At 37.8% G+C, this 27040-nt stretch overlaps 1 protein-coding gene across 6 annotated transcripts in view; it reads right to left on the reverse strand.

Moving 5' to 3' along the window:
• Nucleotides 1-26641, reverse strand: part of COL19A1 (collagen type XIX alpha 1 chain) — a 189861-nt gene extending 163220 nt beyond the window's left edge. For 4 of the 6 annotated variants that reach the window (XM_040697807.2, XM_040697808.2, XM_004940448.5 and 1 more), the window contains exons 1-4: nucleotides 26553-26641; nucleotides 24382-24511; nucleotides 17370-17444; nucleotides 16896-16995 (exon numbers count right to left, since the gene is read on the reverse strand). In XM_040697807.2, the coding sequence (XP_040553741.1) occupies nucleotides 16896-16995; nucleotides 17370-17444; nucleotides 24382-24475 (269 nt within the window). In that variant the 5' untranslated portion in view covers nucleotides 24476-24511; nucleotides 26553-26641. Of the gene's footprint in view, nucleotides 1-16895; nucleotides 16996-17369; nucleotides 17445-24381; nucleotides 24512-25407; nucleotides 25763-26552 lie in introns of those variants that run through there. The other 2 variants (XM_004940449.5, XM_004940447.5) reach the window with 1 other exon arrangement.
• Nucleotides 26642-27040: the final 399 nt, after the last annotated feature.

Here is a 27040-nt window from a genome sequence, read left to right on the forward strand (position 1 = left end):
AGTGCTGTCCAAGTTCATTATGTGCAATTTAAGCATAGACAATGGCTTAGGCACTTCTGGGATTACAGGCATAGTCAAAGCATCTTTATGCACTTCCAAGCTAAAATGAAACTTGGGTGGGAGCTAAATGCCCTGCTTCAGCCATGGTGCTTCTGAGCTTTACTGGAGCTTATGTCCAGATGCCTAGGAAAATTTTGTCCCCAAATGATTCATTTTAGGTGCCACCAGGGGTTAGGTGGTGCTTCAAAACTGACATTTTGAATCATTCCCTGAGACTCAGGCGCCTGAAGTCTGACTAAATTATATGTTGGGTGGAATTTAGAGAGTTTTGATTTCTCTCTTGGTTTGCATTGTCAGTAGTATATAATAAAAAAAGGAAAGTTGATGAATGGAGCACTCTGTTCTCAAAGCAAAGCACACCCTTGGTGGAAATTGCTGAGAACAATTGCAGGAATTACAGCACATGAACTGAACTCATGAACTGAATTTCTACCACCCTAGCTTGCTGGATTGAGGTGTACTGTAAATTACAGACAATCCAGCTGCCAGACCAGGAAGGCAAAAGAAACAAGAAGGACAATTGCTAATAATACAAGAATGTAGATATGTTACAAATTCAGGTAGCCGGGTTTATCACGATATTCCATAGGCTGAAGCATCAGGCAGATACATCCAGAGCAGTAATAAATACATGGTGATGTCACAGCACCATCCATGTGCTGCTCTATCAAAGACTTTGTATACTCTTAGTTGCAAAGAGTTTTCTTGCATTCTCCCCTTTTTAATGGAATAAATGTAGCTACAATTTTCTCTTAAAACAAGTACTGTGGTGCAAGTACAGCACAGACCATACATTATTAGATTATAATTAAAGTATTTTACATGAACTTAGCAATCATTTTTGTGCATACCCTCTAATGTTTGTCATGATCAAGTATTGATAGATTTTTGGCAAAAATACTTGCTTGTTCATTGGTTTCCTCAAAAGTTCTGAAAAATCTCTGAAACCATATGGTTCTCCTACTGCTACCATACTAAATGAAGTAATTATGAATGAATTAAATGTGTATTCACTGAGCTATAAACAGTTTTAGTTCTATCTTTGTAAAGCAGCATTGAGTTACCCATATCAAATTTAGTAAGGCAATCCTTTATTTACCTTTTGTTTTTATTTTTAAAAAAGCACTAATGGAAAAGTAGCATCTATTTTTAAATCTTATGAACTCTAATTGTTCCGTATCAAATGAGAGTATACTACAGTATATGACAAACTTCCGTATTTACAAGTATCAATGAAACCTGCAGCCTCCTGAATATCTTCCAGGAAGAGAAAGATGAGCCAACTTACATTTCCTGAGATTGAAGTGAGAGATGTTTAGAGTTTATGGCAAGACATATCTTTTCCAGCTGACATATAACATTACCTGGTATATGTCACTTGTAACATGACAATGTTACAATAATTTGGAGACCAGAGCTCAAGGAGTTAGTTTAAACAACTTTCCTATCATGGGTGATGATTTATGTAGTACCACATTGTCTGAGACACTGAAGTCTTAACCTTTTTGTGTTCGCTAAAGGAACTCAAGCCAATACCAGTTATGAATAAAAAAGCAAATTAATCCAATAAAAAAAAATCCATTATTCTCAACATTTTTACATCAAATTACTACAATTCTTGATTCTCATTTTTTTGCCTAACTTCACTAGTACAGTAGAAGGTGAAAATAACTACCTAGAACAATTTACCAGTCTATGCCTAGAAAGGGTATTATAAATTCTTCACAAATAAAAGTTAAGAACAGCTGTTTGTCACCCAAAATAAGAAATAATTTCCCTCCCATCCATCTTCCTCAAATCACACTAAGATGCGCTATACAGTTTCATGTTACATTAGGCCTCAAGTTGTTTTCATATGACATGTTATATGATGCAACTTAAGGGAAAGTATTCAGACAGCTTAAGAGTTATTAATTACTTAGGCAGAGGAAAACCCTCTCAGAAAATGTGCCATGGAATGCAAAGCTTCAAATTATTTTAACATTGAGAAAAGAGATTTACCTAAAATTTTATAAACTTTAGCATGTTTCTGTTTTTGTCTTCTGAACAGGTAGATTAACTGTCACTTCTAAAATATGGGTGGCTTAGATTTTTATTTTATTTATTTACTTATTTATTTTTGCCGAAAGCCCATGTTGTTATTAAGGAAATTTTGAAGGACATTAAAAACAAACACAACAATTTGTTTGAAATAGAAATAAAATATAAAACCCATTAGGCCTGCTCTTCCCTAGCATTTCCAGTAGTATTCTGTAACTTTATTTATATTTGTATCAACGAACTCCTAGTTCTAATAGAGTCAAAAGCTACTCTTCCAATGATTTTAAAGAAGTCATACTAACAAACTATGTCTGCTTTCAAGTTTGGTCAATTTGTGAACATTTTACTTTATGTGGAAAAACATCCAGAAGTAGTAATATCTACAGCCTTATAAGTGGTAAAATATAACAACAGAACTGCAGAATGCAACAATTTCTTTTTTTCTCATTTTCCTAAGTAGAATTCTGCAGACTGATAAAGATTTGAGAAGATTCAAATCAATATTTTGGCTTTTGCAGTCTTATCTTGTGGAAAGCAACTTTCAACACTTCTAATGCAGTTATAAATACATTTGCCTTGTTCACTTTGGATATGTGTTTTAAGAATCAAATAGGTCTGAGAGTAATACAATGTACTCTCCTTCTATCTGGAAAACAAATATAACCCCATATAACAAATATCTTATTAATAAATATTAAGAAATTAAAAAGATGATTAAATAGGTTCAGAAACTATAAAATACTTTTTTTAAACAGCATGTTTCCATTTCAAAAATACAATACCTTTTTGAATGCTGTACACTAAATTAAGCTGCTCTAATCAGCAGTAAACATCTTTTTATGTTAGAGGAACACAGGGTGACAAAGAATGACAACCAGTGAACATGGTGATGAGAGATAAGAAGGAAAAGGATGAAAGCCAGTGCCTGAAGTATCCACCCACACCTGCACTGGTATAGACTTGAGGAAAAACAACACAACAGAGTGAATCCAATGCACATACTGCAGTAAGTTGTCTCATGTGCAAAGCCAGCAAAGGAAACATATATGTGCAGGCATCGAGATATTTCTCCAGACACTTTTGAGCTAATTCAACATCAAACAGCATAGTTACTTGTGATTCAGAAAGACTGAAGAAGCTCAGCTCTTATATTGACTATTTTTCTTAGGTATGATCAGAGACAAGTAAACATACTGCTGTTGGTGTCCGAGGAACTGAAAATTCCACATTTCCTCAAAATCTGCTTTCTCCTACTCATGCAATTACATGACTCTTTCTGGTGCCCCTCTGCATCATGCCGCTCAAATCAGATGTCAGCATCACTTACTGACAAAGAAACATGCAGAGACTTTCTAATGGTAGCAGAAAGCAACCAAACCCACTCTCTGTTGTTCCAGTTTGTTTTTCCATCCTGATGCTTCACATATATGTGCTCATAGCTGCGGAAGTGTGGTGACACCCCTGGAGCTGATACTGATGCATCAGTAATTGATATCTTTAGTTCCACCTGCCCTTCCTCACAAGGATGTCTCATTCAGAAGTTATATGCATCCAACACTTTTAGAGTCTTGTGAAGACATTAATTTTACAAACACAAAGTCCCCTTTCATGGAACATTTCCCCGTATCCCAAAGATGCTAAGTCTGTTCATGTATCAAAATTAAAAAAGAGTTAGGTAGAGATTCCTCCAGTACTACTATCCATCTCCCTACTACTGTGAAGCCACATAGAAAATATAAAATAATTCAAAAGAAAACTGTTCTTTTGCACTCTTATCATCACCTGTCAGGAATAATGTTCTTCTAAGGTATGCATCTCATTCTTCTTTCCTTTCTGTAGCTAAACGTTGAAAACAAGATTTCTAACTGGTTCACACATATGAACATGGCTTTTTTGTCCAGTATGAATGTCTCAGAAATCTTACGTGCCTTCCTTATTCAGAGCCTTATTCATTAGTAAATTGATAGCATCTATAAGAGAAATACTCGGGACCTGCCATTTTTTGCAAGTGATACACAAAAACTGAACAAAGCTTTTGTTTCTCAAAGTAAATATGAATGGCTGACTTTGAAGAAATATAATGATCTGTCCATTACCTAGGTGGGTTTTGTTCAAAATTTAAAACTAATATTATCTAAAAGACTGGCAGAGATTGAAGTTTTCCTCAAGTCATTCAAGACTCATATCAAGCTTTTTAACATTTTTTATGTGATCTCTCAAGGTTGCTTTGTTACACCAAACATTCTAAAATCCAGTTCTGGTAGACTTCCTCCTCCACCCCTCCAGTTATGGTAACATTTAAGAGAAGAGGATGTGAACATGAGTACTTTTAAAGGAACTTCACATACTTCTTTTAACATCTATCCCTGTGTCTTTATTTAGACATTTCATGAACAGCTCTATAACTAATTTAGTTCTTTCTAGTTTGCTCCCAGAAATGGAACAAAGACAATAGATCTAGTTATTAGAAAAGTCTATTTCTTGGCAGTCTTTTAATTGAATGAGAGATTAACTTTTTAATGTTAAATATGATTATCTACAGTGGACTTCAGTTGTTCAGCTGAGCAAGAAAACCCACTGAAGATGTCACACAAAAAAATAATTACTGTAACATCTGAGAGTCAACTAGCAGCAAAAATGGTTCTGCAAGCATTGTTATGTGCTTCCCACACTGAAGCAAAACAGATGATGCACATCATACATTGGAGTAGAGGAAAAAAAAGGAATAATGCTCCTTTTTCCTTGGCCTATACATGTTTATATATTCTTCACTGGAGGAGGTAGAAATCTAACCATTCATTTTTCCTTGAAGGTTTTCACAGCCAATTTACCAGCACTGTACAGATATTTGCATTGATATCTAGAGATACTGATTTCAAAAATAGAATGGTCTTTCTAGTTTTGTAGGGTTAATCTGCTCAAACAGAGCTTCACTCTGAGAATCTTGCATTCTACCACTTCACGCGCTAGTACTGTGAGAACTATGTCATATTTCTGCATGACCTTGTGCTATCCAACCTAAAGGTATTGCTTCTTTATAACTCCCAATTTCTATCTGTTTAGTCTCCCTGACTTCCATCCCAAACTTGTGCTAGTTTTTAGCAGTTAATCACTGGAACAACTGCTAGTGAAGCGAGTTACTTATTACACTTGAAAGGTTCACCCCTTCCTTTCCTAGAACGTGCTGCCAGATCCTAGACAACCTGAGAGAGGAGGCAAGACAAGCCATCTCACAGGCCAGGATCAATAACATGAAAATTGTGGGTGGTGGTCATGGTGAACATAATGCGTTGGTTGGTGGTGGAAAGGGAGAGCTAACAGAAATTCTGTGTGGAATGAAGCTGAATGAAACCAAAGGATGTTATTTTTCCTAACCACTTCAAATAATTGCTTGGATAATTCTCCTCCTCAGCACTCAGTACTGCCTACTAATAAGTTCAGCCCAGGCTGCAGCCACATGCAGGCCATGCTGAAGTGTTTTTGAAAAAGGCACAGGCAGCACTGAAGATACTGCATCCTATGACATTGTTTTAGATGGATACGCCTGTCCATCAGAATTCTCCCCAAAAAAGAAAGTGTAAGCGTTGAAGATTGTATTACCAACAGAGGAGACTGGAATAGGAAAGGTTAATGATACCAGATACCAGAGAGATACTGACCCGAAATAAGTAGCTCTGTCAGCTGCAAGTGTGAAGGTACAGAGACAGAACATGCCTTTGCTTTAGCACCCCCTACATACAACATGTCTAGTCTATGAATATTTAAACCCAGTGTTCAGCTTATAGTTTGAAGGATAAATAGATAATGACTTATTTGCAGTCTGTAGAAATGAGTAATATTCATGGATTTTAAGTGAATGAATCTGAAAATAAAAATCAATAATAAATCTGCATCACGTAGAAAGACCTAATAGAATTTTAATAAACTGAAGGTGAATACTTCTCTGGAGTTCCAGGACTCAGAAATGAGTTGTCTAATTGAAGTCAAATAAATTAAAAACAACAACAACCATGAAATACATATAATTTGTCCTACGACTCACACTTTCTGTAACAATGAGATTTTGGCAAGTTGCAGATTAAATGGGGTTAAAATATATCAAGCTAAATAAAATCAACATTGCATTGCTATCTGCTGAGTCATAACTATGTTTAATGGGATGGGCTGAGGACTTGTGACTTGCCAACTCTGTGACTATCTGACCCAGCTGGGAAATGGCCAGGTATTCTCTTTAAAAGACTAGGAGAGAAACCAAAAAAGCTTAAACAGTGACAGGGTCTTGCATTAGACCTGATGCAAAAGTGTTGAAAGGAGACTTCAACCAGTGGTCACTGTGGATAAACATATATATATGGTCACACTCCCTCCTATATTTAGTTTTTTTTAAGCATCACATCACAAAAACAAACAAACAAACAATCAACACACCCAACACCAAACACACATTGAAAGAACAATGGATGTTACAGGGAGCCCTTCTCAGGCTGGGGACACAGGCCAGATGCCTTATATCCAAATAACTAAGCTTGAGAAGTTGTGTATTTACAAACTTCTCAAAACAGTGCAGGCTCTTCTCTGCAAAAAAACCTTTTATTAAAACTATGCATGTTATTCCATTAACAGCAGCTTTATTTCATATCGAATCATCTATGCCACATCTGTGTGAAATTAACAGAACTAAAGTAAAAGCTAATTTTTTTTTATAAAAGGCTGAGACTGAAATCTTTACTGCTGATTAAAATTCCATGAGCACTAAATTATGTACTACAAATCACAGTCTAAAAATGTAAAAGACTTACAATAGTAAAGAAAATATCACTAATATTTTACACTGTAAGAAAAATTATACCATATAAGCATTTTCCAATAACATTTTCCAAATTTGGAAAAGGAAATACTTAGCTTTCTCATAGCCTTATGACAAAATAACGTAAATAATATCACTATTAAATTACTTGGTTGATAATGGAATTAAGTATCCAATGTTATAAGAATATATATTCTTCAGTTAAAAAAATAAAGATACTTCTAACAGCATAGTCTACAATTGAAATACACATTTATTTCTGTACATATTTACACTTTCCAGTACTTAAGAGGAGCCCATGAGCAGGAGGGAGAGTGACTTTTTACATAGTCTGATAGTGATAGGACAAGGGGGAATAGCTTTAAACTAAAAGAGAGGAAATTTAGGATAGAAGTTAAGAATAAATTCTTTACTTGGAGGCAAGGCTGCCCAGCAAAGTTGTGGATGCTCCATCCCTGGAGGCATTCAAGGCCAGGTCATATGGGACCCTGGGCAGCCTGATCTAGCTGTTGGCAACCCTGCCCATGGCAGAGGGGTTGGAACTAGACCGTCTTTAAGGACCCTTCCAGCCCAAGTCATTCTATGACTGCATGAGAACAAAAATCAAACTATTTAAAGAAGTTGCAATTAATTGCAATAATAACCATTGGTATACTGTAAAAAAAATAAAATAATGTAATCTTAGTTATTATATGGATTCGTATTAGTAGTGAGAACCGAAGCAATGAAGTAAGGCTGTGCTGTAACTCTCCAGAACTATCGAGAACTCCATCCAGTTAATGAGTCATGACTTTCCACAAAATCATATCAGCTATGTATAAGCTTATGTAATTTCCTGGCAGCATAGCCTGCTTCCACATACTAATACAGTCATTTACCACTTCCTAAATTTAAAGAAATTTCTGTGACATTCACAGAAAGGGAATAAACACTTATAAATAATAAGAAATAATTTTAAAGCCTATCACCCTTTTTGAGTAAAAACAATTGTCTGAGAGCATTTCTTGCATTTAACATTTTAAGACATTAATCATATGCAATTTCATTACTGAACTACTCCTACATCGTATCTTCTATTTATTTTTGGTTCTGTTGTGGTATATTTTCTACCAACATCTCTGTCCACATGATGATTCTTATGAGCTATCACCTTCATCACATGTTGTTCATATAGTAATCAAACTTCCTATGTTAACCTCCTATTCTTAATCCCCAGTAATTAAACTCTACAGGGCATACTTTCAAAAAAAAAAAAAAAAAAAAGAGAGAAAAAAAAACCTAGTTCAACTCCCCCACAGTGAACAAGGACACCACAGCTATATCAGGTTGCCCAGGGCCTGATCCAACCTTGCCTTGAAAATCTCCAGGGACAGGGCATCCACCACTTCTCCAGGCAACCTGTTCCAGTGCCTCACCACCCTCACCATAAAAGACTTTTTCCTTATATTCAACCTAAACCTACCCTCTTTAAGTTTGAAGCCATTGCCCCTTGTTCTATCACCACAGAACCTGCTGAAAATTCTGTTCCCTTCTTTCCTCTATCTAGCTCCCCTATAGATACTGAAAGGCTGCTATCAGGTCACCTCAGAGACTTCTCCAGGCTGAACAACACCAGCTCTCTCAGCCTGTCCTTGTAGGAGAGATGTTCCATCCCTTGGATCATTTTTGCATCCCTCCTCTGGATGCACTCCATCACGTCTATGTCTCTCCTGTAGTGAGGGCTCCACATGTGGATGCAGTACTCCAGGTGGAGTCTCACAAGAACAGAGTAGAGGGGCATGATCACCTTCCTTGCCATACTGGCCATACTACTTTTGATGCAGCCCAAGATACGGTTGGCTTTCCAGGCTGCAAGGGCACATGCTGGCTCGTGTCCAGTTTCCCATCCACCAGTATCCCCAGGTCTTTTTTTGGCAGGGCTGCGCTCAATCCTTTCATCCCCCAGCTTGTATTGGTAGCGAATGTTGCCTTGACCCAGATGCAAGAGCTTGCATTTGGACTTGTTGAACCTCATGAGGTTCACCCAGCCCCACTGCTCAAGCCTGTCTATATGTCTCTCTCTCTCACACACACACATACTGGCTACATACAATTTCCTTTTCTATTTAGATTCATAGATCAGTTTAAATTGGTACTCATTTAACCTTCTGAAGTGCTTACTTAGAGGTGGAGACAAATTCTGTAACATAAAAGTAGGGCAAGTGGAGACGCTATCTATATGGCCACTTCTCAAGACTAACCCGAGGCTGCAAAGGACTCTGTACATGTACGACAAAACTCCAGTTGGTACCCAGCTCTCCAAGTGAAAAATCCATGTCATGAACCATGGAGTTCATGCAAAATTAAAATAGCATTTGTAAATATTTGCTTATTTATTTCCATCTGTATGTTTTATGATTAGAAACTGCAAATAGCTAAACACACAGAAATGCTAGAGGGCAAAAGTCTTTCACAACCAACTGGAAATAAATGAAAATCAGAGTAATGATAAAAAGCACCAAGGAGTTTTACAAGAGCCCATAAACTATTTTTAGATAGGAAAGTTAAAAATTGAGAAGCGAGGTGGGGGAAGGGGATGATACTTTTTACGGCATCTTTAAACTCCAAAGACCCAGCATAGACACAGTTGTATCAGCACAAAGATTTTTTTGTAGGTACAATTTTAGTCACTGGGAGAAATGCCTGACAGCATAGCTTATGCAAACTACATTTCTGAAAGCGCTAAATCACAAAAGCCACAGAATAAGCTCTGATTTATTACAGTCTTTTTTTTTTTTTCAGTCTGCTGATAAATGACTTATGAAGCACATGGCACCACTGCTTCTGCTGAAGAAATTATATGCGTTTGACAAAGGCACTTGAATTCTCTCAGTCCAATCAGCCATACTAATAAATTATCTTTCAATCTCTACTTCTATCGTACAACATAAAGGAGAAATAATCTATCATCATCTGCATGCATTATAGATCGTATATTTCGTTCAATTTGGCACGGTTGCTTGTACCATCGCTGTATATGCCCATATTTATTCTTGATGCCAACAAAACTTTAAATTATATTAATTTTGCAACTGTATTTTTGGTCTAAGAGCATTCTTACCGGAATTCTTATCAACTACAGTTCTTTTTATACTTAGTCTGCAGCTTCCCTATTAGTTCATACTATTACCTTGCCCTGGACTTTGGAGACTGTTTAATAAAAGAAAAAACCCAAAGGGAAAAAAAGAAGTGTCCAGGTAAATTGCTTTTGTTGAATCTGAAAACTAATACCACAGTAACTTTGTCTAGCAACTGCATCTATGACAGTATGCTTTAATCTTTTCTATCTGATCCAATAAGGAACATTAAATGCAGTTTCAGCATTCATAAAGGATGAAAATAAAGCAGAATTCTATACAGAAGAATACAGGAAAAGTGAAATTGCTTGGATACTACAGAGTTTTGTTTGCTTTAAATCAGAAAAATAGAGTTGTTTTCTACAGAGCAGATTAAACCATTAATTTGAAGATATAGTTTCAGAATTTGCTTAAACTAACTGCAGGCTGCTGAGAGCAGCAGCTCCATGGAGTCCCTCTGTGCCCCTTTCCAGCACTGCATTCCCACTCCTTCTGACTGAGATCTCACAGCCACTGCGACAGCCAATGGCCTCACAGACCAGTGTGACTGATGCTGATGTGGAAGCAGTAAGACAAGGCTGAGAGCAGAAGAGAAGTGTCATAAAGATTAACTAAGTTTATTTTCTGGGAAATAATCTTGGCTGAACAGATCTTAGGAGGAAAAAATATATATAACACTAATTTGAACTGAAATACATGTTTTTCAAATTAAGGAAAGCTTTTCATGTAAGGAAATTAAACTGCTTTGGCTATTTGGTCACTCAGTGCTGTGATTTCCTTATTACTTGTCTGAAATTTCATCCTGAACTCTGAGGCACATAGGTTGTGTGGATCCACAAAAAAAATAGTTGGTCTCCAGCACACTCACCATGGACAAATTCCCTTGAGGTTCACATTTCCCAAAGACTCTCTCCCTTCATCTCTAAGAGCTTTCTGGCCAAAACAACGTTGCTGGGAGATTTAAAAAAAAAAACAACCAACAAGCAAACAAACAAACAAAAACCCACAGACAAAAAGAAAAAAAAATCCCACAAAGAAAACCCCAATCAGAACAGTCTGCTTCATCCAACATTGCTTTATTAACTCAACTGATAAGATGCTCTTCTGCCTGGGGAATTTGCAAAAGGTTAAGAAATTCAGATTTCCTACAGTCAGTGATATAATTAAAATAGTTTTGCTGATCTTTGTTCCCTCACAATCTGCTTTTAATGCAAGTATTAAACATTTTTGCATATATTCTTCCCCTTTGCCTCTATCTGTCTTTACTTTTGCTTTCCTGACTCTTCCTGCATAACAAATCACATGTGAAATTATATGATTCAAACTCAGCTCAGCATTTAAAATCAATTAGTGTCTGAAATTTAGTTTTGGGTTTTTTTATAATTATTTTTTAAAGCTGTTGGCAGAGATCTTGTAAATTGTCAGGTAGAAACAAGCCCAAATATGGGGAAAAAAAAGACACTGTGTTTTTGTTCTTTAAAAGAAGCACAACCCTATCTTTTTTCATCTCAAGAGGCAACAGTTTTCTTCTTAGATATGAAAAGAAGAAACTGATGTTTATATGATAGGAAGAGCTCCAATCTGTTTTTTTCAATTATACTTTGTCTTACTCTTCTATTTAATTTATAAAATGCAGTAAGTTTTCATGTTTCTAGAAATAGATACCAAATGTATTATTTCAGTACCCTTAAGTAGAATTGGAAAAAAAAAATAAAGTTATGTCACTACAGCTTCTGATTCACTATTTTGGAAGACCCAAAGAAAGCATAAGGATTGGTCTAAATTCAGGCTCCCACACTCAGGAAGTAAATTCCAGAGACAAGGCCCTTTTCTTGAAAATACCCTACAACCAAAATACCAGACATTGCAATCTTAGCATTGTTGGCTCAAACAGCTCTAATGACCTCATATAAATATACGATATAGGAAGGGAGAGGTGTCTTCTCTTAAATAGCTATTTAATATTTAAATAGACTGAAGGCTAACAGGACTTCAAATAAGTAGGGATAAAAGCTGGTTAGCATAACTATAATTACTTCCACCAAACAGATGTGCCATCTCATCAATTAACTGTATTATTATATAAGTGTTTGATGAAACCTTTTAAAAAATGTCAAGTTTCATAACTATCCAATCTGAATCATATTTAAGAAATATATATTAAAAAGTAGTGTGTATATATATATATACGTATATATAAATATTTTTCAAGAAGATGGCCAAACCTGGCTCTGCTGCCCAAAACACATGCCATACGCAAAGCTAATCAGAAGTCATACCCATGTAGATATTCACTGATGGCTAAATTCTATCGTGAATCACCGGGCATTTTTTTGGAGAAGGAAGTCATAGAATCACAGAACAGCTTGGGTTGGAAGGAACCTTATAGATCATCCAGTTCCAACCCCACTATGGGATGCAGGGCTGCCACTCACTAGCTCAGGCAGCCCAGAAAATGTACTGAAAAGTCTCTCAGAGATAGGAGCCTTTGGGAGCAAAGTGCTAGCTATGAAAAGGCTTCTATGAGTGAGCACAGAAAGTGACTTGCTACATGTCAGCTGGGTTCAGGAAATGTAATACTGATATGTAAAATGTAACAGATATTGCAATTTTAAAAGTCTCCATCAAAGTTTCCATCAAAACCAAACCAAACACATTCATATATAGTTTTTCATCATTGATTTCTGTTTTTAGCTTGGAGTGGACTGCCAAAAGTCGTAACAGTATTTTTGCACTTGGTAACTAGACATCACAAAAGGGTGAAAATACTTTCTCTGCAATACAGTCCAAGCTACAGTCACAGCTCTTTCAGCAGCAATAAGTGACAGCAGTGATGATGGCGCTCAGTAGTCCAAATACAGTCAAAATCCAAGATCTTTTCATTATCTTAGACCAAGTGTGGAAGGATTCCTAAAAAAGTAATGAGCAATTCAATTGCTGTAAATCTGAGAACATTCTAACAGCCAGTTCTGGCAATCACACCAGTAAATTAATATGATTTAATCAAACCAAAACATAAAATAAAAAAATGATGACACTGTTAAGATTTCATAAGCAAGTGAAACCCATCTTAAAAACATTCTGAAACTCAGATGAAAGCAATTTACTATTCCCCTTTTTGGCTTTGCACAGAAATTGCAGAGCAGAAAGAATGGGCCCACCAGCAAGCCAGAGAAGTGGGAACAACCAACACCTGAAGCACTTTCAGAGAAGGACAGTGCAACTACTTCAGCATCTCGCTAATCACTCTAAGACAACTAAAGAGCAAAGCCCAGCCTAAGAGGCCTCACACCAGAAGTTCTGAATATTGCCAGCAAATCTGTGAGTTGCTATCCGCACAGAGCCCTGCACGGCTGTCAGCGAATACAAAGCCAAGCTAACATACACTGCATAGGCAATATGCATTCAACTCTAGCTAACAAAATGTGACTCTATAATGTATTTATTGAAATGAAATTAAAACATTATAACAATTAGTATCATTATTATTGCATAACCAGATTGTTTACATTTCTATACTTTAGAGTTAAATTCTTTAGGATTCAGAGGTTCACTTAGATTACTTCAGTCTGGAATATCATGTACTAATTTTCACATAACAGCTGCAATACATAACAGTATTTTAATTAAAAAAAAAAAAGTCACTCATTCTGAAAATATTAACAGATCAGAATTAGTTATTTACATGGAGCATAAAAAAGTTACCCACCTCCTACCTCAAGGCAAAACATGTACAGAATTTTTTTCCCAGAAAAGATAAAGAAATCGAACTAAAATTCAGCATAAATAGACATAATCATTTTCTCAAGCTGACACTTCATTGTAAGTTATTTACAACATATAAATAGGTGCAACACTACTCCAGGTCCATTGAGAAAAAATTAAAATGGCATCACACAAGAAAAATGGCACAGCATAGCTTTCTATTACCCACACTACGACTGAATGAATGACATGCAAGAGGAGACGTGCCAAGTTACTTGATACTTGCTAGTCAGCTTAATCAGATACTCTGAGTTTCCTGCAAGATAGATAACAAACACCGTCCTGCTACTTACTGCACACCACGTCTACTAACATATTTTCTGAGACAGAACGATCCTAAAAACCTCTGAGCATCTAATAACACAACTGTTCTGGAACTACACAATCTGAAAAGAGCTAAGAGAACATTTAAATAAAATATTTGAAGATATTGGACATGGATATCCTAGATAAAGTAAACTATAGGATTATGACGACAGGTATTTGAGTTCTTGCTTCACTGTAAACCTACAGTGCCAAAGACTGACTTTGTACTCCTAACTGCCATATGCCCTTATTTAAAAAAAACAAACAACAACAAACAACACATAAGTTCAGAAGAGTATCAGAAGTACTTTAAAGAAATACTTTAAAAAAAAATTGTCTGAAGTCTTATCTCAGTAACAGAAAGCTGTTATGCATACAACATTTTAAATAAAAAAGTAAATTCTTAATTACGACATGCATTTCCTTCTGAGGGCAGGTTTTAGAAAGCCAAAGCAAGGACACGCCATTAAGAAATAAGAGTTAGTGCAAATTCTGTAATATTTTCAGCAATGTCAAAACACTTCAGCTCTTTTATTTTTTGTTCAAGGTGTTAAGTATAAAAGGTGCCATTCCAAAGGGATCTGGCAGAATAGCTCACGTTGTGCCTTATTAGCGTCAGTAACACGATATTATTTTTTAGTCTAACTACATTCAAACATCAACTCTTATGTTCATTTCAGCTCCATCCAACTTTCAATTATCATTTCAACTTCATCCAGCTGAAGTTTTCATCTACTGGATACTGATTTTTAGTGGAAAGACATCCACTTCAGTTTTTCTCAAAATACATACACAGAAGAAAACAATGGAGAGGGAGAGGAATATGAGAAGCACAATAGGCAGTAATAAGGCCAAACCACCTGCCCTCCAGGTATTCCCTTAACTCGGGCAGGGAACAAAGAATTTTGGTACCTCTGAAAATAAAGAAAAACTACCCATTTCCATTTTCCCCACTTCTGTCTCAAAGAGTCATCCTGCTGCCGAAAAGATGAACAGATAAACAACAACAAAAAATAATCTGTTAAATTCCTCTCCCACTCATAAGGAAAGTAAAAATAGAAGCATTCTTGCTTTCTAGAGTATTTCCTTCCAACTTCTGGGAGTTATGGCTTTGCTAGGCAGCAGCTATCAACCATTATATGACTTCACCCTTTTTCATTGCTTTCATTAATAATTGTTTTTGAAAGATGAAATGAAATAACACATACATCAGTATTAAGGCTTATTAATAAAAGCAAGTAAAGAACTTCACATTTTTCAGTCTTAACATCATGGGTCAGATGGCTTCAAAAAATATCAAACTCTTAGAAATGACTTCTCCCCAAAAAGTCATATGAATTAAAAAAATAAATTTCCTTAATTAATTCTCTTAATTTTTAATTACTTTTATTCCAGTTTTGTTATTTTCCTGCAGTTTCAGAAAAGAAAAAAAAAAATCAGCCTGCAATATGCATTTTTTGATTGTACACTTAGCTCTACTCAGTTTCCTATTTCTAAAGAAGGAAAATTGTCCTAAATTTTCTATTACTGTCTCGATTTTCTACTGTTCTATATTCTTACTTTTATCTCAAATAAAAGTGCCAAAATAAACCTGTAAAAATCTGGAAGAGAGAAAGATGCTAATAAGAGTAAATCTCTCTCTGCATCAATTTTATGTAGTCATTTTTCTTTCAATAGAAAAGAAAGTATACTAGAAAATGCAGTGATTACTTTATATAATTTTAAAGAATTACACAAGCGTACAAGTTTAATATTTACAGAACCTAATACCATAAAAATTAAAAAATGACCACAGTAAATTAGAAAAAAAAACTGAAAAAAGTGATTTTTTTTAATCATTCTTCTTTCCCCAGGATCACTTCAGTTTCTGGACCTCTCGAATCTTCTTTCCCCTTTCTCTTTAAGTTCCTGACCTCATGGTGCCCACATCATTTTTCCCAGCATCTACCCAAAGGGGAATTCTGAGGGCTCGGGTGTATTTTTTCTTATACAACCAAGAGCCAGAACTCTTGCACCAGAGAATACCCAATACTCAACACAGTTGCTTCCCACATTATCACAGGAACACACTGTACTGAAACTGCAGTCCCATGACTCAGAGCACATCGTAACCATGAAGCTCTGAAAAGATTCTCCCCACTGTCCAAGGAAGTGGAACTTGAAACTACATTCCTAAATGTATCTCACCATTTCCTTGTCCCAATTAAATCTTAAATCTTTCCAGTTCCATTGTACCTTCCCCCTCTGGACCCTCCTACTGACTTTTCATGCAGTTTCAGTCTTTCATCCTATTCTGTGTCAGAATAGCACACTACCAAGTTTCACCTCCACACTGAGTACCAGCTATTTTGTTGGTGAACAAAGGCAAGATGCCAAACTCACTGAAAGAACACAACTGTGAAAACAGCATTTAAGGAAACGGTGACTCTTTTTATCCCTGCAAGCATCAAACTTCGTCAAGGGAAGATTAGTAAACACTTCATGTCATACCATGAAAGTTATCTGTTTCTTTTGTTCTTGTAGACCCTTAAGTACAAACAGTAGAGTTTTCTGTATTCAAATCACAGGTTGAGAACAAGACACTTCCAATTGACGCTCTACTAGATACTTCTAGTTTTCAGAAAAGGAAACTTCTGAATCAGACTGCTTCCCAAAACAAAACCTATCATGGATGCAAATGCCTAAAAATTGACATCTTTCTGTGGTATCCTTTGATATATCGCTCAGTGTTTCAGATAAGTAATACCCAGTTTGATCTTCATCTATTAAAGACTCTAGAATGAAAGCAATACTTTACTTACCTCGTTTCTCTGATGAGAGGAGCGCTTCCCAGTTTAAAGCAGATTTTTTCCCCTCCACAAGACGTTTGTCGTAAAGAAAAGCTTTCTGTGAGATCAAACCCTGCAAAATACAATACACTGATTTAGTTTATTTTCATTTTAATTGATGGGAGAAACTATCACTGCAAAATTCACACAGTAGTTGAAACTGACTTTGCTATCTGATAAATGATTAGTTATTTCCTTTTATTATTTGCACTGACATTAATGAAGACCATTAGGGAAAAAAAATGGAAATAAGCATGTCTATAGACCTTGAACCATTAGTCTCCAATTTTAATCTCACTTTCCTAAAAACAACAACTGTTTTTGGAGCATGATGATAACAAGTTGTATGACATTTTTTAAGCCAGCAGCATTAGAAGCTAACTTTATTTCCACTCCTAGTCAATGGATTTAGATATTTTGTTCTTCATATTAACTGAAGCCACTTACCTGAAACACCAAGACTGTCTCTGTTGGCCTGCTTGAGATGATGAATAGCTGTTTGCATTAAAGGACACCCAGAACCTTGAAGAGAACACAGTTTGAGATCATAAAATTCTATCAAATAAAAATGAATCAGGACATAGAAAATAGGAATAAATTACAAAATCTAAATGATAGCAGAAATATTTCAGAGTTCATGCTATACTTCCAATAATACAGGCAGACATAAATTTTACCCTATTTTAATTCAGCTGTTTGGGATTGATGCTCACATGAATGACAGAAGCAGAAGTAAAATACGAAGTTCTTACTAAGCTCTTTCCATCTGCAGTACCCTATAGAAGTAGAAACATCTAAGTTTTCGTTGTTGTTGCTGTTTCCTCCTGGTTATATTATTAGAAAAAAATCTTTTTCGTTGTAATATTTTCTCAATCAAAGAACATGCAACAATAAAGCATAAGTGCATGATTACCATGATAATAATCAATTGTTACTTCAGCGAACATTAATTTCAAAATGTGGATTAACAAGGCTATGAGCATATCATATAATGAACAATGCAAGCAACATTTAGACTTTGAAAAAAGTGGTTGAAAATTAAGCAGCTTTGCAGGAGATTAAGTCTGAACCAAAGTATTTAGGTAAACAAGCATAATGTTCTATGAATTTGGAACACAGTGAATTCTAAGGTTATCTCCAGCCAAATGCTTAGAACAAACAATGTGTTGTTATACTGCATTCAATTTGCTCAAAGAGGTTTTTTTTTTTTTTTTTTTAAGTGTATATTCCACTGAATACTAAGAAGCAAATACAAAGAAACACCCCTTTTATGTATGAGTCAGAAATAGGGCTTTTTCTTCAAACTTTTTAAAGAACACAACTAAATTTTAACAAAACAATAAAACAAACAGGATTTCGTCTATATGCCTATTAAGCTCAGAGTTCCATGAAGACATTTTATGCAAGATGAAGCAAGTGCCACTTGATACCACATCCTTGACATCTACACTGCAATCTACAATTACAAGAAACATCACTTATAATTTGATTTATTTCAAAGGCACTAAGACAATTTATTCTTTCCTTCCTTCATGCATACATATACTTACAGAACTATGCATTTTACTTTATATATATACACGAAGAAAATTTTATGAGAAATAAGAAACATACATTTTGAAAATAACTGTAACTCCCTTTATAAATTTCCTTTCCCTGAGCAAAGGACACAGAAGCATTAAGAATATTAATGCCAGAATCTCAGAAACTGAAATGAAATCTTTCATCACTCTTGGATTGTAGGGAGTTTTATGTAGTGTGAAATGCATTCACTGGAATTACATACTAATATAGCAATGTGAATACACCACTTACTATAGACACACTAAGGGAACAGAAACAGGTTCACCTTAAAAACTCTGCAATCTACAAATATGATATTTCAATCATTTGTAAAGATTATTAAGCTAATATTTCTCATCTATAGATACTGTAGAGCAATGAACATTGTTCCTGTAGATTTATAAAAGTATAGCTACAATAAATATGTTGGCGTAAAGAAAGCCCGTTATGGCTGAAGGCATAGAATAACGTGCATACTCTAAGAACCATCTTGATGGGGTTGGTTGTTTTTGTTTTTTTATTAATATGAAGACTATAGGCAGATTCTGTTTTCAGTTGAATTACTGTACAGTATTTACACGAAGAGCAGCCAGATATAACCTGTTTTAGATTTTACCTCAAACTGCTATAAAATGCACTCTTTTTCCTCCACCATTAACTTTCATGAGGGATGAGTGGCTAAGGACTAGGGAATTTATTTTATTCCCACCAGCCACTTTCCTACAACTCCAAATAAAGAATCAAGCCTTAATTTCTGTGTTATCCAGATGATAGCGATGATTCCTCACATGCCACAGACTGGACTGTGGACCTATTTTTATCAGTAGCATAACAGTCCATAGACAGGCCGTGTAAATGTTATTTATTTGGTTGTTTTCCATATCCCCAGAAAAACTGAAAGAGTTACTATCATTTTCCTTCCAGCTTATGCTGCCGGTACACTCCTTTTGCCTAATATTATTTTACCAGAGAGTTAAGACAAAGTCATAAAATATTAAAAATCAAAATGCTCCCCATATCAAGACTCATAACTGTAATTGCTATAGATTGATGAAAATTCTTTCTATAGTTTGTGCAGTCAAAAAGTTAGTGTCTTCCAAGATTTTATTACTGCTGGCAGACTCTTAAATTCTTTGGCCTGAGACAAAGCAGTCAGTTTACACATTCAGCCTGTGGGTTGCTGAATTAGAAGATTCACATGAAGGCATTTAGGAAAGAAAAAGAACAAGAAAAACCCTTATCAGGCATACACACCACACACAGCTATCACCTCCATTATAATACATGACTGCATAACTAAAGTAGTAGTAAAAATAACAATCTTATATTTATACAGTAGACTCCTCTACATGTCATAGAACTGAGCTTTTCTGGATAAGTCTATGATTCATATTATGAGAATGATGAAACTGAAGTTGAAGTTAATATACCTATAAATTGACTAGATCTTCTTTCCATACAATAAATCGCAGACCTTCATCTTGAGAAATCAGTGAGGTCTACATAGAAAGTTACTATAAAATCAACAATTATTTCAAAAGCACATATCTATGTGGATCAGGCAGGTCTATCACAAATCATTGTGATCTTCTTTCTCTCCACTGAGAAGCTAACAAGGAAAGCAGTTTTTCTAAGGGCTTTTTGCAAAAAGGCAAACAAACAAAAAAGAAAAAAAGAAAAACCAAACGAAACTAAGTTCAAAGTAGCAGGGTTACATCTACATTTCTCTGCCGCAACATGCTGTGTCACATTCTGAGTTCTTGTAATGATCAGAGCCCTTACTGAAGCTCAGGATAGTTTCCACCTAGGTCCCACACCAAACACCACTTTCTGTGAAATCTGGGACCCTGGAGACTCCAGTAGATGCTTCACTCTCACTCTGACAGAAATCTCTCATACGCACTTCTGACTGGGAACTGTAGCTTCCAATAAGCACTCTTGGCTTCTCTAGATCAGCAGTTATCTGAAATATCTAGATTCACTTTACAAATGTTTACCTGCTAACTTGATAATAAAGTTCATGTTTAAGTGAAGTTTTCAGCTGCTAACACCACCTACACGCACATTCTGAGGGCACTGATGTTTCTATCAGAAAGCACAAATGACCAAATAAATGTGGCCCAGCAGCAAAAGCCCCAATTAACTTACATAGCTTTAGCCTCACATAAAGAGCTATTAGAAAATAGAATGTCATTTTTTCCTCTTTTTCTATACTGTAAGCCACTTATTACTTATCACGACAATAGAAATATTAATTAAACCAAAGGTGGAAAGAGGACAAAGAGAGACTGAATATTTAATTTTGTTGATACAGGAAAGAAGTCCAAGCCTGGTGACTATTTAGACACTTATGTAAATAGCATCAGAACTTTGGTAGCAGGTCTTAAGAAATCTGAGTTCAAGTATTAGGATGTCTACACTAGACCTTGGAAAACTATTCTTTCATGAGGAACTGAAGGCAGTAGGAAAAACAAGACCATATTCTAGGTGGATATCTTGGCTACAGGATTTATTTTTCCTTTCTCTTGCTTTCCATGAAAAAAATGGGCTGATCTAGCATACAGGCTTTTCTCTGGGGGAATGTGTAGCTGTTTCCCTTTCTGGTTTCAGTTTCTCTGTACTACTTACTCACTAGCTGAAGTGTCTTTCCACAGTATACAGGCTTTTAGGAGCCACATCCCTACTGATACCTAAAGCTCCTTCTTCACTGCCAAAGAAAGCTTACTATCTGCCCATGAGTTAAGGAATTCATGGGTGGCATAGTCACTTAATCTCTGCAGCGCTGACAGTAGGTTGTGGATCAAACCTTAAACATTCAGTCTAAGAGTTTAAACAGTAATGGTATTGAGAATATGAATACATTTCAAATGAGAGTGACTATAGAGACTTTATCTCGATTTTGAGAATTATCTAGCTGCACTAAAATATGCGAACTGAAAAGCTGAACCAATTTGCATGCCTGAAACCATTCACTGTATTTGGGTTAAATTGCCTATCTGAAATTATGATCTAGAGCCAATACATTTGACAACACATTCCATGTCAAAAGGCAATGGAAATTCACCATGACTGGCAGTCCCATGACTTTATTTATGCTACATTTTTCATGGGTTAGCAAGTGACTTTGAAAAGGATTGATTATAAAAGAAAGCTGAAAAAGCAACGATGATCTGGGAATGAGACAGAGCATTAATATTCTCAATATGGAGCATTTAGGAATGATCAGATTAGAACTTCATGTGTCATTACAAAGAGAGTTCAAGTCCATGCTTCAAAGCCAAGAGCTTCCAACAATAAAAACTTAAGTTTACATTATGAAAATACTCCTGAAGTCAGTTAAAAAAAAACCAGACTGTGGAATCCTTTACCTTCAGTTCACCATATACTATCATTAGAGTATTTAGGTAAGTGCTTCCTTCTGCTGAATGATTAGCACACCAAAACTTCTGAACAAGTGAGAACTGATAGAAATCCTTGCTTAGAGCCTAAGGAGGACTGCTTCAAGGAGGCCTGCTCTGATGTTTTTTCCAATACTAGTATTTATTTAATACAGTATCAAATCAACAAGTCCCAAAGTACAATCAGAATGCCTTCTCAGCAATCTCTCTTCTATGTGTATATTGAAAATTGATCCTTTCTCTTGCAAGAGATTTCCTTCCACAAATATATTTTTTTTCCCCTCTCTTCAAATCAAGGTTAATTTAGTTTTCCCTGATTTTGAAGACTATCCTATTAGACTCAGGATGATCCAGAAAAAAAATTTTAGAATGCAAACTCAATAATCCAAATATCTATCTAAATGAGCTTTGCCAGAAAAAAAGAAAAAAACACTCATGTTAGCCTAGTGAGAAACAAATGTTATGCATACACTGCAGGAAAAAGAAGAAACCTGGGAAGATCCTGAAGAACAGAAGCAAATCTATTCAGAATTGGTACGTGGGAGAGAATTAAGGCCCAAGAGTTGGTTAATGAGTGAAATAAAGAAATAAAGGAGGCTGGATATTTCTCTCTTCTTCAAATATGCACACAACCAATTTGTAGGATTCAAAAGAGCTCTGCAACACAGAATACTCAGTTCCACTGAATGAGGGAGATTTAACAACAAAGACTGCAAATGCACCAATACCCATTACCACTGACTTTGCAAAGGCTGTTCTTTCTTCACTCCTGCTTTCTGGTCTATAACTTACGTATCTATTTTGTATAGTTTCTGTGCTTTTTGATCTCTAGGAAAGTCTTTTTCCTGTTATCACCTTAAAACTTCACTCGAAGTCTATCCCTGCTGTTGGCAGTCCCACACATGTTGGCAGCTATCTACTTGTTATTCCTCACCATCTGCCTATATCACCTCATCCTGCAGAAGCCTCTCTCAGTTGTACACAGTTAGTTGTTATTATCAGTAGAGGTTCAACCTCTCCTCTTCACATCATTGGTTCTATTAGACCCATATTTGATCAATTTCTAGCCATCAGGTTAGGGTAAATTTCCACCTCCCTCCTGGCTATACAAAAACAAATTTAGAACGTAGTTCAGATCTACTGTTCATAAGAGATTCAGTTTTATCTGTCACACCTTGTATGAAAGGCTTATCTTTTCCTGAGATGTCTTCTCATTAGAAAAAAAAAAAAGTTGCAAATTTACCGATTCACATTATTAGGGAGCCTTGTGTGCTCATGTTCTTCTACTCTATGTAAAACTTCCCTTCTGTAATGCACTAGGTAGGAACAAAAGAGATGACAACCTATTTTGACTCTTTTAGATGATCAAAGAGGATAATCACATGGCCATTCTCACTCTCTTTCAGGGGTTAAGGATAATTTATTGGTGGAGAATTTAACTTTGCTGCCCTAAAGGCAGAAGGCAAAACGAGAGTCTAAGTTATATTCAGATTCTTCACAATGCATTACTGCAGTCCTGAAGCCCACACGTTGAATTTAATAGTTAACAAATGTTACTATTTATTGTTTACTGGAGCAATAACGTGATTATTATGCTAGAAGTTGACTTAAATTTTGGGGGGCATGAGTTTAGAAGGTGTTGCAGAGATTCAAAGCTACTGTGTATATACAGATCCTATTATCTTCCACCAGCATTACTACAAATACATTTCATCTTCTGCAAAAGAAACAATAACTTTTAATCTCAGTCTAAATAGCAACTAATACATTCTCCTTCCCAATAACTGAAGGAAAATTCTAGAAAGTTAAGGCATATGTTAAGGCTGAGCACTTCTATCAAACTGATGATTCCACACACTGTGCTTTTCAAACTGAATCTGACACTCCCGAGTGTGGTAAAGTAGAGTTTAGCAGAGCAAGATAACGTGGACAGTGACAGAGAGAGAGAGAGAAGAAAGTGGAGAAGCATGAGAGTATTTGCAGAAGATGGGCAAGAGCTTTTACAGTAAACAGTTTAATTATATTCTTCTTCCCTGCCTTCTTAGGTACAAGATCCTGTCTCACTATATGTCTTTAATGACATATATGTCTTTAAGACATATAAGACATGGTTTGAGGATTAACTTTAAGTTAGGCTAATGTGAGCATTAGGTTGTTTAGATCAGTGTAACCACAATAAAGCCATGTGATTTTGTTCACAGAAGTTTTGCAAGCCCTAATTTAGAATCTTGCTTTGTATAGTAAGTTGAGAAATTACAAAACAAAACTCTTAGGAAGTACAACTACTTCCAAATGTGAATCTTTCAAGCATGTGAAATAGAAAGACTGCTTTTGAACTGCTTCAAATTTAGACATTGTCACAAAGAGGTTAGAAAAATAAATCTTTCTCTAGTTTTGTTTGCTTGTACTTATTTCCCATGTATTGTTCTTATTTGTCTACAGGCTGAGTATCAGGATTTATGCCTTTGCGCAGTGATGTGCAAGAAAAATGGGAGTACCTGTCTGGTCACTGACGGCCACAGCAGTAGAAGCAGGGAGGAGCAGGATGACTGCCATGCAAGGCCAAACTGCGCGGGATCCGATGCACTTCATCTCCCCCCGGACACATGTGAACAATCAGCTACAAATCTGAAACAGAAGATAATCATATTCAGAACAATTTCTGCTTCAAGAATTTCTCAGCTGTAAGGAAAAGGGTAAAGCACTAGTCATATACAAAGGAGCTATAAAAATAGACCAAAGTAAATTTAGAAATATTCCTTCAGTTCTCAATCTCATAAGCAACGTCAGAAACGTTAACTCAGAGATATTAGCTGTGAAGGCAACCGTTATTTATTTCATTAATAATGACCGGTTTTATTTTTTCTCCCTCGAGATCTCAGCTTTATATACCCTAAGGTAACCGCTCCGTGTCACCGTGCCGCCAAGGGCTGCTGAGCACCCAACCATCACACTGAACGAGGACAACGTGTTTACACCTCTGGTGTATGTGCAAAGGAACAGAAATAGGGTGCTTCTCCCCAGCGCAGGGTACCCAGGTGCCCGGCACTACCTGTGCTGAGTTCACGGGTTAAACACCACAGAAGCACAACCCAGCTTTAACAACACGCCCTTCAGCTCCTACGCGTATCAGCCTTTCTCCTAAGCCAACTATAACTTCTAGAAACATGAATCCAGTGAAAGACAGAAAGTGACAAGTACTCTTCTAGCCGCAACTTGCGTTAAGAAAAGCAAATCTTATACCTACGATGCACTCTTCAGAATGATCCTTGAGAAACCCCTCACTGAGTCACTCTGTCAGTCACACGCGCTGACAGAGACCGCACCACCGTTAACTTTCGCAGCCTCCCCAACAGCAGCACGGTGAGCACACGTTCGAGCACCATTATCAGTTAATTTCCTGCACCTGCTTTACCGGCGCGGAGCTGCCGTGCCGTTCTCTGGAGGGCTCCTGCAGGTTCGGTACCTCACGCTCCCACCCCCCGCGCTTGGCCGCCCGCTCCCTCCTCACATTGCGATCACACCTGAGGCTGCGGGACGGGCTTCCAGCAGCTCAAACTGCAACGCGACGGCGATTCAGTTTCTCTTGGACGAAGTTGGGTTCGGCTGAAGGAGGATCTAAACACCCCACGAACGGGCGGGCGCCGGGGGCGTGCAGCCAGGGGCTGACTGACGCCGCGGCGAGGTGGGCCCGGAGCAGCACCGGGCAGCTTCCACCCGCCCCCTTCACCGTCCCTCCCTCAGTCCCGGCGGTGCTCGGCCCGGAATCTGCCTGCGCCCCGGCTTCTCGCCCGGCCCGGCCCGGTCAGCGACGGGGCAGGCATCCGGGGACGCTTCCTCTCCGGCAGCGCTGCCAGGAGCACGCTCGGGTCGCCGGAGAAGGTGGCGCGGCGCCCCCGCTGCACGAGGGAGCCCTCTGCCGCCGGACGCCCGGCCCCGCCAGGTGCGAGCAGCGCACGGCGCCGGGCTCAGGCATGCGGGCGGCGGCTTTCGCTCGCCCCGTCCCGCGCCGGGCACCGCGCCTGGCGGCCGGGGCCGGTCCCGCCGCGCCGCCCCGCGGGCAGCTCCGGGCGGCGGCCGGGCCCGCGGCGCTCCTGCTCCGCGGCGGCGGGGGGCGGGCAGGTGGAAGGCGGCCCGGCGGCGGGCGGCGCTCCGCTCCCCAGCGGGGTGGATCCGCTGGCGCTGCGCGGTGCTCCGGACGATGGCAGCCGAGGAGCCCCGGGGCTGCCCGGCAGCGCTGCCTCCGCACGTGCCGCTGTTGGCAGGGACGGGACCGGGATGTAGGCCATCCCGTGCGCACACAAATCAGAACGACGGACGCTAACAGATACGCTGAAAAATGTCAATAAGTACACACATGGTGTATATATAGTACTGTGCCGATTTACAACGGTTTAATTTTGTGTGTGTGCGTGTAAATTACTACAAATGTACCAGGACTGCTTTCATTAGCATGCATCTGTAATCACCCACAAGCACCCCTACAGCTCAGGCTGATTACAGCACGTTAAACGCACACTGTGCGTGTTTCTATTGGATGCAGTTAATATGACAAAAGCACCAACAAACTTAGCTAACAATTCCGCACGAGCACCAAAACAGGAATACTGAAGCGTGCGCGCATAGGTAAGTTGTTCAGACAACTCGTTGCGAATAGCGAGCTGCTTACCTTTAGTTTCTATTCCAGCTCTTCCCCCAGCAGTACAGACATGCCCGCGCTGCTGCGTGCCGAGGAGTTGCGGAGCGTCTCCGGAGCGCAGTGAGGGGATGCAGCGCTGCCCTTATCAGTCTCACGCCGCGTGACCCTCCCACTCCGCTCGGAGCTGCGGGACAGGACGGACCGCCGCCCGACTCTCTCTTTACACACTCAGATATCCGAGGGGCAGCGACAGCACAAGAAATGTTTTCTTTCTACCCCCTCCCCTCCAGTTCTGTGTAAATTAATTTACCAGAGTACGAACACACGAATGAAAGGGTATCTGGCTTCGGGCTGTAAAGAACAGATTACATACATTAGCATGCTGGCAGAGGCTGGCTATTATCACTTAAAGTATGTAAAATTAATGACGTGTGCTTATACTTACCATAAATTTAAAATTTGTTCATCCAAATAACTACAAGAGTGTGCCTAATTTGAGGCACTGATGCTGCAAAACG

This window comes from Gallus gallus, chromosome 3 (genome assembly GCF_016699485.2).
Source record: "Gallus gallus isolate bGalGal1 chromosome 3, bGalGal1.mat.broiler.GRCg7b, whole genome shotgun sequence".
In the NCBI taxonomy this organism is placed as follows: Eukaryota; Metazoa; Chordata; class Aves; order Galliformes; family Phasianidae; genus Gallus; species Gallus gallus.